The sequence below is a fragment of the Nansenia antarctica genome, assembly GCF_963989245.1.
Source record: "Nansenia antarctica genome assembly, chromosome: 14".
In the NCBI taxonomy this organism is placed as follows: domain Eukaryota; kingdom Metazoa; phylum Chordata; class Actinopteri; order Argentiniformes; family Microstomatidae; genus Nansenia; species Nansenia antarctica.
The window spans coordinates 14,336,082-14,348,103 of NC_137684.1; the positions used below are offsets into that span (position 1 = coordinate 14,336,082).

At 47.2% G+C, this 12,022-nt stretch overlaps 1 protein-coding gene across 1 annotated transcript in view; it reads left to right on the forward strand.

Moving 5' to 3' along the window:
* The window catches only part of LOC308170206 (DENN domain-containing protein 5B-like), a gene marked incomplete at both ends in the record, with an annotated part of 32,417 nt that overhangs the window by 10,588 nt on the left and 9,807 nt on the right, over positions 1-12,022 (forward strand). Inside the window, 11 exons of the mRNA XM_080544967.1 lie at positions 1,243-1,963; positions 2,854-3,041; positions 6,050-6,553; positions 6,883-7,114; positions 8,054-8,204; positions 8,676-8,760; positions 8,992-9,111; positions 9,341-9,493; positions 9,831-9,915; positions 10,643-10,718; positions 11,685-11,813. Of these exons, the coding sequence (XP_080401093.1) occupies positions 1,243-1,963; positions 2,854-3,041; positions 6,050-6,553; positions 6,883-7,114; positions 8,054-8,204; positions 8,676-8,760; positions 8,992-9,111; positions 9,341-9,493; positions 9,831-9,915; positions 10,643-10,718; positions 11,685-11,813 (2,444 nt within the window). The remainder of the gene's footprint in view (positions 1-1,242; positions 1,964-2,853; positions 3,042-6,049; positions 6,554-6,882; positions 7,115-8,053; positions 8,205-8,675; positions 8,761-8,991; positions 9,112-9,340; positions 9,494-9,830; positions 9,916-10,642; positions 10,719-11,684; positions 11,814-12,022) is intronic.

Here is a 12,022-nt window from a genome sequence, read left to right on the forward strand (position 1 = left end):
TGTGGGGACAATGTTAGCATCCCCACAGCGTCAGTGACTTCAGTGTCAGTGACTTGGTAAAAATGTCATTGCATGTGTGCGTGCCCCGTCCCCCTCCCCTCGCCCACAGTATTTTACTCAATATGCCCAAAACTAAATGTTGAAATAGCAGTAATACCACGTTCATTGATAAAATGACATAAGGGATGGAAAGGGGGGATGGCAGTTTTAGAAGGGGGATGATTTTTACCGTTTTTTATTTCAGGGGGGGATGCCATCCCCCCTCACCCCCCCTCAACTAGAGTGCTGTGGTAGCTGCCTCTTCAGATTGTGGGAGCTGAAACAGCTCATGTCCAACACTGCAGGTCCAACAAGTCCATTCTGGGGGGTTGTAATTATTATTAGGGGGTATGTTGTTGTTTACAACTTCAAACTGAATGTTCCCATTGGTGGCCAGAAGGGGCAGACTTCCAACAGACTTATGCACAGCTCCTTTAATGTCACTACGTCAAATAGTCATCTATCAACGCCAATCTAATTTAGATGAACTAATTATACTTCCTGAAATGTTTCCCATGGAGTTAAAGCTGATTGTGAGGGGCTCACTACTGACACTAGTACTGTGTACTAGATAACACTCTTGTTCATCGTCTCACAGCCAGACATAACTTTAATCAGGGTTCCCACGGGTCCTTGAAATTGAATTTGAGAAAAATTCCCCACTCTCTTTCTCTCTCTCTCTAAAATATATACAGTATATATATTCAAAAATGTTTTACTTAACTCGTCAACTAGTAAATAAGTCTCTGTATTGCTTAACTTTACACATATTTCACAATATATTGTTTTGCTGTGCTGTGGTAGAGAGAAGGCAAGAGACCATCTAGTGTTCACACATTCAAGCCTCTCTTTTTAATTTCATTTAAGTCTGTGAGCGGATAGTTCCTATTATATAGATTCTCATGTAGATCTGTCTCAAACTATGTCGTGTTGTGTCCTTGAATTTGAGGGAATTGAGTCTTGAAAGTCCTTGAAAGGTGCTTGAATGTGATGTTTCAGAAGGTGTGGGAACCCTGTTTAATGTTCTTTAATAAAAAAAGACACTTCCCAAAACCAGTCTTCAAATCAATTCAGTCCTTCAACATGTTACCTCATAAGAACGACTTGACCTTCTCATTCCTGTCCATATAATAATCCTGTTTGTCTGATCTCTCTCTCTCTCTCTCTCTCTCTCTCTCTCTCTCTCTCTCTCTCTCTCTCCAGCTCTGCATGCCGCGGGGCCTGTCCTTCTGTACGCAGGCAGACAGCCGCGAGCCTCAGTTTCACTCCTTCACTGTCGCCCGTGACGACGGCACGCGCTCCTACGGCTTCGTGCACACGTTCTACGAGGAAGTGGCGAGCGCGCCGATCGCCACGGCCATGCAGACGCTCCACCAGATGCACCACGTGGAACACCACTCCTCCTCCGCCTCCTCCTCCTCCTCCTCTTCCTCCTCGTCCGCGTCCTCGCCCTCCACCTCTAGCATGGACTCTCTGGTGAGCAGCCTGGACGAGTCAGACGCTGACTCCCTGGCGGAGCGCCCCCCGTCTGCCTGCCTGGGCTGCGCGGGCTCCTTCGACCCGGCGCGGGACACTCTGTACGCCTCCAAGGCCCTCTGCCTCCTCACGCCCCTCCCCTTCCTGCACGCCTCGCGCCACTTCCTGTCCCAGCTGCACCAGGCGGTGACGTCCCACACGGCCCCGCCCCTCCCCCTGGAGAGCTACATCCACAACGTCCTGTATGAGGTGCCCCTGCCCCCCCCTGGCAGGTCCCTGAGGTTCCACGGGGTCCAGGGGCCCATCTTGTGCCAGCAGCCCGGTCCAGAGGAGCTGCCGCTGGGAGACTATCCCCTGGGGGAGACCTTCTCCCTTCTGGGGGTGGAGAACGTGGTGCGGCTGCTCACCTGTGTGCTGCTGGAGACGCAGGTGCTGCTCTACTCACACGGTAGGGAGAGAGGATGGGGCGTGCTGATAACTCACTAAGCTGTGGTTTAGAAAAACAATCCCAATCTTTTGTTGTGGGTTCATAGGCTAGCCCCAAAAGCCTGTCTTTCTGTGTCCTGTTGATATTGTTGTACACTTGTTGTTTGTTACTTGTTCTTATTTTCACTTGTTTGTATTTTAACCTGCTATCACTTTTGCTCTTTTATTATGTTCTTATATATGTAAAGCACTTTGTGACCCCTGGTCTGGGTTAGGTGCTATAGAAATAAATATTACTTACTTTACTATAGACTATCCCTTAAAACAGGTCGATTTTTTGGGGGTAGATTATTGCTTTATTGTTTAATAGGTATGTACTCTGTCCTGGGTTAGGATTTAGCTTCCAGTGATAAATCCACTGGATGGAAGCCCTTTAGCCTGAGAGATTATTTTGATGTAATAACTTGTAACCTTGGTGGGTTTGTTAAGATTTGGAAGCCAGAAACTAGTCAGCATTTGATTCATGGTGAGTGTCCTTTACAAGTGTTACTGTAATGATCACTTTTCAAAAAATGCCGGTTGAGAGAGGACGCTGGTGTTGCTTGCTTCTCCGCCCGAAATCTAGATATACTTGCAGTATACAGAGTAGATTGTCCTACAAAGACACTTAGATCTAGATGTAGTAATCCCTCCCCCTTTAAGTAAGTAATTAATTAGACCCCTATACTTTCTTTTATCTATTTCTTTGTTTCTTTTTATTTTACTACTCAATCTTTTCAGTTTGTAAAGCATCTTTGAGTGTCTAGAAAAGCACTATATAAGTCTAATGTATTATTATTATTATTATTAATAAATAAAGTACATTTCTAACTTATCTCTGTTTTCTCTCTCACTCACCCCCTTTGTCTCCAGACTACCAGCGGTTGATGACTGTGGCAGAGGGCATCACCAACCTGCTGTTCCCCTTCCAGTGGCAGCACGTCTACATGCCCATCCTGCCCGCTCCCTTACACCACCTCCTGGACGCCCCGGTGCCCTTCCTCCTGGGCCTCCAGCGCAGAGACGGAGCCCAGCGGTCCTCTCTGGACCTGCCCCACGAGGTACTGCAGGATGACACGTACACTACACGCTCACTCACAAGCTCTTCATTTAGATAAGAATACAAGGTTGCCTAATCCTTGGTAATAATGTTTTCTCTTCTAATGGACCTTTTGATAGACGTTTTAATCAGCATTCTGACAGGCATTGCCAAGGACGTTCTGACAGGCGTTCCAATATCCTAATGCAACAATGTAACAGGCGTTCTAATGACAGACATTCCAGTATACATCACAACAGGCTCTGTAAAGGGCATTCTGACATGCTGCATTCTTCCAGGCCTGTGCTAATCTCTCCTATTCTGTTGCATATTAATACCCCCCCCCCCAGCTCTGGGCTAGCAAACATAGAATATGCAGCTTCTCCTCCAAGCTTCTCCTCCAAATCCAAATCCGATTCTCCATCCTCCCAAAAGATCACGCCATGCTGCAGAAGCATTTCCAAGGAGTGTGTTGAAGTCGAGCTGCCCCAGAAAGGAGCCAGTAGAGAGAGGACTAGGGGCGATGGGAGGGGGAAGCACAAAATCTGACAAAGTGAATAATTAATGAGGTTTAAGAATCGCCAGTTATTTTGGGAAGTGTGTGAGAGAATAGGTGATGGCACAATATGCCCAGTTGGCAGAATGCAGACAATGGTCTGTACGTATATCTGTGATTCTTTCATATTTTCACCCTTTCAAGCTCAAGTGCATTGAATCTTCTGTGTCCTAATAACAGGAATGGATTTTAAAAAGCAGATTCTAATAATAATAATAATAATAATACTACATTAGACTTATATAGCGCTTTTCTAGACACTCAAAGACGCTTTACAAACTGAAAAGATTGAGTAGTAAAATAAAAAAATAAAGGAAAGTATAGGGGTCTAATTCATTTTTAGATGACTAAATCTAAGTGTCTTTGTAGGACAATCTACTCTGTATACTGCAATTACATCTAGATTTCGGGCGGAGAAGCAGCGAAGCAGCGTCCTCTCTTGACCGGCATTTTTTGAAAAGTGGTCATCTATCTATACATCATATCATATTATAATTTTTAGATTACTAAATCTAAATCTAAGTGTCTTTGTAGGACAAATACTTATGGAGTATTTGGGATATTCTGTAAACGTATTTCAGAAATGTAGCTGATTACACACCACAGCGTAATCGCTGACATATTTTGCCATTGTAATCTGGGTCGACATTCGCATGGGGGAGGGGAGCCGTTTATTTGAGAGGTTCCTGTTGCCTTCCCATGAGAGATGAGAGGGATGTTGTTGGAATGTGGCCCTTTTAACTGGAACAGTAACAATGCGGGGCTCTGTGTGAGTCGTCATGTCCAGTTCAACCACTTGCTCATGTGCTCAAAACGTTAGCCATGGCAAAGACAAAGTGACTCTTCATTGGCATGGTGACATGCTCCTCCGTGGTGTCATGGTGTTGTCATGGTTTCATGGTGTCAGTCTCTGACGTCTCTGCTAGGCCCTTTCTCACCTGGCTTCAGTCCAGATGTCTCAGTCCAGATGTCTCGTGTCGACTCATTTGTTGTTTGAATGTCGTCACCTTCTTAAAATAACGGCTTAAGTCACTTTTGAGGGAAATTATGTTTTTGCCTAAATATCATATATTCTAGATTTGGTTCAGTTTATTCTGTTTTTGCGCAAAACTTGAGAATTTAAGACGTAAGCCATTATTTTAAGAAGGCGACTATGTGCTGGTAGTTTTGATTCACTTAGTCACATTTTTTGTAAGTCGCTTTGGATAAAGGTGCCTGCTAAATGGCCAAATATAAATGTCATGTAAATGATGAAGTGAATGATGAGAGAGAGCGAGAGATTTACATTTGGTGACAGGAGAGGTAATGTGCTGCTGGGGTGAATTTGGAGGTGAGAGAGAGAGAGAGAGAGAGGAGAGTCGTAAAAACAAGTTGAAGGAAGGAAGGAGTGAGAGAAGGTGAGGGGGAGTTGATAGAGTGATATAGTGTGAGCAGCTGCAGAGGTTTTTCTCTGGCTCCATCTCCCCTCCTCCCCTGGCACGCTGAGCTGTTTAGAAGAGGTCAGTGTGAAGGTTGTGCTGGTGCAGGTCAACAGCTTAGCCAGGCACATTTATTATCCACAAATACATCCTTCCTCCTCACCGCTGACAGTTGGTTCGCCTTTCCTCTGCATAACTAACTTCAATATCAGCCCCACTGGACTACGTCAGATTAATAATGTATATGTAGCATGTATGTATGTATGATATGCATAGCCTGAGTCTTTCTCTGCCCTCTCATATACTGTCCCTCCCCTGAGACAGGGTTCCTGTGCTGGTCTTAAAAAGCCTTAAAGTCTCAAATCCAGCAATCCAATTTATAAGGCCTAAAAATGTCTCCAATTTCAGTTATTCGGACTAAAGATGAGGTGGTGCTAGGTCTTCAAAATAAGATCTGGCAAGGAAATCAGTCCGACCACATCTATTTACGCGGAAATTAATCAAGCTGGAACCAAAAAAATGCCAATTCGCTTCCTTTTTTGTCTGTATGGCAGTGAAATCCCTAATTTCATCACCTCGAGGATGACAGAAAGCCATGATATGGTGTCGCGAATAGGTCTAAAACTATATTCAAAGAGGTCTATAAAAGGTCTAAAAATGTCTTAAATTTGACTTGTTGAAACTTGTAGGAACCCTGCTGAGAAAGTGATAACAGCAACAGATAACACCAATGCTAATCCTTTATGCTAAAATGTGGGAAGCTTGGAGCTTGTGGTGGTTTAATGCCAAGTTGCCAAGAAGCCGTTAATACGTCTAAATCTCTCTGTCTGTGATCCTAATTGGATGTTTGCATTCTTGGCCCTAATGCCATCAGAACAGTACTTACCCTCACTGTATCTACATTAAATGAGTAAGACACTTTCACTGTTAGTTGTGCCAAGATTATTTTAAAAAAAACATATTGATTCAATTTAGAGTGGCATTGATAATTATGGTCCCTTACCTATGATATTAATATATGAAGATGTAATTGATCTCCTTATCCAATTCTCCCAGGCCAATCTGTGCTTCGTGGATATTGACAACCACCGCGTGGATCCACCTGAGGACCTCCCACTGTTCCCAGACCAGTCTGAACTCATCCAGGAGCTGAGTGAAGTGTTGCTTTACTTCAGCCTCCCGCCACAGGGGGGCGCCACCAAGCCTGCCCCCACCCCCACCCCTCCCTGCCTCAGCAGCCTGGTCCTAGAGGACCTGATGGAGGACAGGCGCAACGGGAACCTGGGAGGGGAGGAGCTGGCGGTGCTGGAGAGGCTGCAGGCGCTGGCACGGAGGTGTGGAGGAGGAGGAGGGAGGACGGACGGAGGGAAGACGCTAGGACGGGCGTTTGAGGAAGAGGAGGAGGAGCTGAAGACTGCCAAGATGAACGTGCAGCTGAGGGAGGTGTTGGTGGGGCGTTTTGCGGCCATGTTTGGGTCATATGAGGAGTTTGTGATCCACAGCGCTCCTGATCTGGAGTCCTGGCTGAGCAACCGGGAGGGGGCCAGCAACTTTGACAAGGTACAGATGAATAATAATAATAATAATACATTAGACTTAGATATAGAGCTTTTCTAGACACTCAAAGACGCTTTACAAACTGAAAAGATCGAGTAGTAATAATAAAAAGAAACTGTTGTGTTGACATGCTGGTGTGTTGACATGCTTGTGTGTTGACATGCTGGTGTGTTGACATGCTTGTGTGTGTTGACATGCTTGTGTGTTGACGTGCTGGTGTGTTGACATGCTGGCGTGTTGACATGCTTGTGTGTTGACGTGCTTGTGTGTGTTGACATGCTTGTGTGTTGACATGCTGGTGTGTTGACATGCTTGTGTGTTTATGTTTTCAGGGCTCCTTCCTGTCGACCCAGCCCGCCTCCCACCTCCACTTCCTCTCCAGGTTCTTGGAGACGGCGATGTTCTCGTTGTTCGTGGACGGTAAGGTGGTGTCCCGCTGGGCCGACAGGGAGCCCATGCAGCGCGTGTTCGACAGCCGCCTGGAGAGGGAACGCCTCTACGACACCGGCGATGAAGACCCCGGCAGCCGCCGCTACAGGAAATGCACCATGCTCCACGAGTCAGGTGGGCGTTCAGGGGGGAGGTATCTGCCATGGATGAAAAATGATATGGATGTATGTAAAAAGATGGGGGAGGGGGGAGGGGGGGGGGGGGGTAAAGCAGCACATTAAGAGATGGCAGCACATTATGTCCTATTATGAATGCCTCAAACTCTCTCTGCTTTGAAGTCCTGCCAAGGTCTTCTGCAGAGACTGCACCACTCTGTTTCACAGTCTCTCCATCTCCCTCTCCTCTGTTTCTCTCTCTCCATCTTCCTCTCCTCTGTTTCTCTCTCTCCATCTCCCTCTCCTCTGTTTCATATCTCCATCTCCCTCTCCTCTATTTCATATCTCCATCTCCCTCTCCTCTGTTTCAGTCTCTCCATCTCCCTCTCCTCTGTTTCTCTCTCTCCATCTCCCTCTCCTCTGTTTCTCTCTCTCCATCTCCCTCTCCTCTGTTGCATATCTCCATCTCCCTCTCCTCTGTTTCTCTCTCTCCATCTCCCTCTCCTCTGTTTCTCTCTCTCCATCTCCCTCTCCTCTGTTTCAGTCTCTCCATCTCCCTCTCCTCTGTTTCTCTCCCTCCATCTCCCTCTCCTCTGTTTCATATCTCCATCTCCTCTGTTTCACAGTCTCTCCATCTCCCTCTCCTCTGTTTCTCTCTCTCCATCTCCCTCTCCTCTGTTTCAGTCTTTCCATCTCCATCTCCCTCTCCTCTGTTTCAGTCTCTCCATCTCCCTCTCCTCTGTTTCAGTCTCTCCATCTCCCTCTCCTCTGTTTCATATCTCCATCTCCCTCTCCTCTGTTTAGAGAGAGAGAGAGAGAGAAAACAACATATTTACAAATAGCTTTACATAATTCAGAAGGCTGTACAATTCACTGCAATACCCACAACCAATATGGAGACATGACCTCACTTCTTGGTCACTGACATCCCAGACCTCTTCTCTGTGTTCCTCCCCAGCCATGGCCATCGAGTGCAGGCTACTGAAGGCCGACCACACGGCCATCCACCCCCACCTGCTGGACATGCGCATCGGCCAGGGCCGCCACCAGCAGGGCTGCTTCCCCAGGCTGCAGGCAGACGTGCTGGCCCAGGGACACCACACCAACAAGTGAGAATGTCCTCGTCACCCCTCCCCTCCACGCACATACATCACACTAGGTGCGTTTCCATGAAACATTCGTATTCGCATTTCGAGGTGATTCGCATCAGTTTGAGACGATTCGCGTGAGAAATGTTATGGAAACGGCTTGAATCACCTCTCATTCGCATCAAGTTTTATGGAAACAGGTCATTCGAATAACTCTGACGTAGCGAATTTCAACTCACGTGCCTCAGCTGTTTCTGCTGCCTGCGTCTCCCTGGGTATTCCCCTACGCGTGATGAAAACATGTCTGCTAAACATCTTAGATGGCAAACAGCAAAGAAATGCCACAATAATACCAGGACTTAAGAAACCAGATGCCCAACACAACTACTGTCAAAAGGTTTAGTCGTGTTCCAGCAACGTAGAATACCTGACAACCAGATGGACGTGTGTTGTACGTTGTGTTTGAGTTCTGACTGTCGTCCTGGTGAGCAGGTGGTCTAGTCGAGCCCCTCGCAGGGCTGACCCGAAGAAACCAGCGACTGCTGAGACCTCAGGACTGGACAATGACCAGAGAGAGGTACACACACACAGACACAGACACAGACACAGACACAGACACAGACACACACACACACACACACACACACAGACACAGACACAGACACAGACACAGACACAGACACAGACACAGACACAGACACAGACACAGACACAGACACAGACACACACACACACACACACACACACACACACACACACCTAAAGTTATGATTGTGAAGTTTTTGAGTTTTCTCTCTTAATGTACCAGAAGCAGACTCTGGGGAGGCGGAGCCCCCGCCAGGCCCGGCTGCTGGACCCCGCCCCCCAGGCCGTGTCTGAGGCCCAGCGGGGGTTTGTGGAGGGGCTGCTGGGGGAGTGTCGTCTGAAGGTAACGGGTTCACCCTACCCGCCTCCGCAGGGGCTCACCAGCCCTCACTCATCTTTTGGGGATTTGGTCCTTTTCATGTGTTAAGTGTGTGTGTGTGTGTGTGTCTCTGTGTCTCTGTGTCTCTGTGTCTCTGTGTCTCTGTGTCTGTGTGTCTCTGTCTCTGTCTCTGTCTGTCTCTGTCTCTGTCTCTGTCTCTGTCTCTGTGTCTGTGTCTGTGTGTCCTGTGCAGACCAAGCGTATGCTGATGGAGAGGATGGGGAAGGAGAGTGTAGAGCTGGGGCAGGGGGAGGCCAGTATCAGCGGCCTGCAGGAGAACACCCTCATCCACAGCCTGTGTGACCTGCTGGAGAGGACCTGGGGCCACGGGCTACAACTGAAACAGGTCAGTGACAGCGATGCAGGACAGCTGTGAAAGTAGACTGACCAGGCAATAAACAAGGTCCATTCAGACATGCAGCGACCCTGTAAATTGCATGGAATTATACATGGTCTCGACCAGGGAAATGATACATGGTCTCGACCAGGGAAATTGCCTGTGCGGATTTCCTTGGTCAGTCCCATTCACACTTACGCCGACCCTGGAAATTACATGGAATCTACTGGGAACGCTTGTATGTGTGAAAGGGGCTTTACACACACACACACACACACACACACACACACACACACACACACACACATTGAGTGTTGGTATAGCTCACTGTGTGTTTCCTCTCCAGGGTAAATCTGCCTTGTGGTCTCACCTGCTGCATCACCAGGCCAGCCAGGAGAAGATGGAGTCGCCAGCGCTGTCCCCAGGTCAGAGTAATAATAATCATAATAATAATAATAAAAATACATTAGACTTATACAGCGCTTTTCTAGACACTCAAAGATGCTTTACAAACTGAAAAGATCGAGTAGTAATAATAAAAAGAAACAAAAGGTAAATAGAAGAAAGTATAGGGGCCTAATGAAGGTAGTGCTGGGGACACATGGGAAGGGGAGGGGGAGAGGCTTAACTGGTGAAGGCGAGCTTGAAGAGGTGGGTTTTGAGGGCCTGTTTAAATGTTGGCAGGGTGTTGGCCTGTCTGATGTGGTTGGGGAGGGCGTTCCAGAGGGACGGGGCTGCGGCTGAAAAGGCCCTATCACCCCAGGTCCGGAAACTTGGTCCTGGTGGTTCTTGAGGGTGGTTTGGTCGTCAGACCTGAGGCAGCGGGAGGGGGTGTGGAGGGGGACGAGGTCGGCAAGGTAGGCGGGGGCCAGGTTGTTGATGGCTTTGTAAGTGGTGAGTAGGATTTTGAATTGGATCCTGAATTTGACCGGGAGCCAGTGTAGGTTTTGGAGGACAGGGGTGATGTGGTCACGGTGGCGAGTGGAGGTGAGCAGACGGGCAGCAGAGTTCTGGACGTATTGGAGTTTGTTTAGGATGTTATTAGGCAAACCGTAGAGGACCCTTATTATGAACCTTTTCTAAAGTAAATGTTTTTAGTCTGTTTGTTGTGCTGCTCAGTCTGATCATATCTGTCAATCACTCTCTCCCTGGTCTCAGTGTCCAATGGGACGGAGGGCAGGAAGCTGGAGGAGGGGAGCCCGCCTCTGAGGGGCTCTTTCATCTACGATATGAGGTAACTTCTGCTCATCTTCAGAATCAGGAGACGGTGGTGTGGAGGCGAGAGTAGAAGAAAGGGGGGATGGTGATAATGAAGATGAATAGAAAATGCATTACAAAACACAAAGACAAATCGTACACTTTGAAGGACAACGACCGACTTTAGATAGTAAATCGTCGTTTTTCATTTCATAATATATGTGTGGTGGCCTGGGAAAACCCGTCGGATGTCGCTGGCGTTCGTTCGTGGCAAAGAGCAAATATAGATGGAAATCGCGATTTTGATATTATGTGGTATTCTAGTACTTTGAACTCCATACTACATTATGGTGAATAAACATTTTAAGAAAACAAAAGAGAAAGTACTTATTTTTATGTTTTTGTGGCGGGTAGTTTGCTAGCGAAACAACATCACGTTGAACGTGTCTCATTCTCAGTTAAGCAACGCACGCACACATGAGCGAAAGGAGAGACGATACTTCCACCTGTGTTATTGCCAGTTTACTGATGCTCACAATAAGCATAAAGTAATAACATCTTAACTAGAAGACACACGAATGGATCTGTCCCTCGCGTACCGACGAGGCAAGCAGACTACCACCGCATCACAAGCAGACTAACGAGACCGGCCGATCTGCATAGGCTCCTCCCCCGACCCGGAGGAGGGGCAGGGCTATCTCAGTCATTCAACCAGTTATGAATAGCTGAGAACTTCTAATTTATGGAAATATAAAAAAATGGAAATGTCAAAATGCCACCATGTGAAGGGTTTTCCCAGGCCACCACACATATGTAGTGTACAAAATTGGAACAAAAATATATTGATTTGTCCTTGGTACGTTTTTCGCAATTAATCAGAATGAGGCCCCATGCCATTAGTGTCCCCTCCGGTAGTTCATTTAAAACGCTATCCTCTATGTTGGATGTCTTGTGTTTGTGTATCGATGTTGGATGTCAGCTGCTGGCCTTTGTCCTCCCACAGGTTCGTGCAGACGATGAGTGACGGTCTGTCTGAGGTGGGCCAAGCTCGAGCCTGGATCCACCTGGCCCTGGAGAAGAAGCTGCTTTCACAACATCTCAAAGAGCTGCTGGCTAACCAGGAGCTAGTCAGGTAAACCTCAAACACACTTGCATACATGCACAGGAAAGACAGGTGGACTGACCGACACAAACAGACAAGTCTGCAATTGTTGTATATGCCCCATTTACTTCTATCCAGGGTTCCCACGGGTCCTTGAAATCCTTGAAATTTTGTGAATTTGACAAAAGAAAATCAAGGCCTTAAAAGTCTTTGAAAATAGACATGGGTCATTGAAAGTG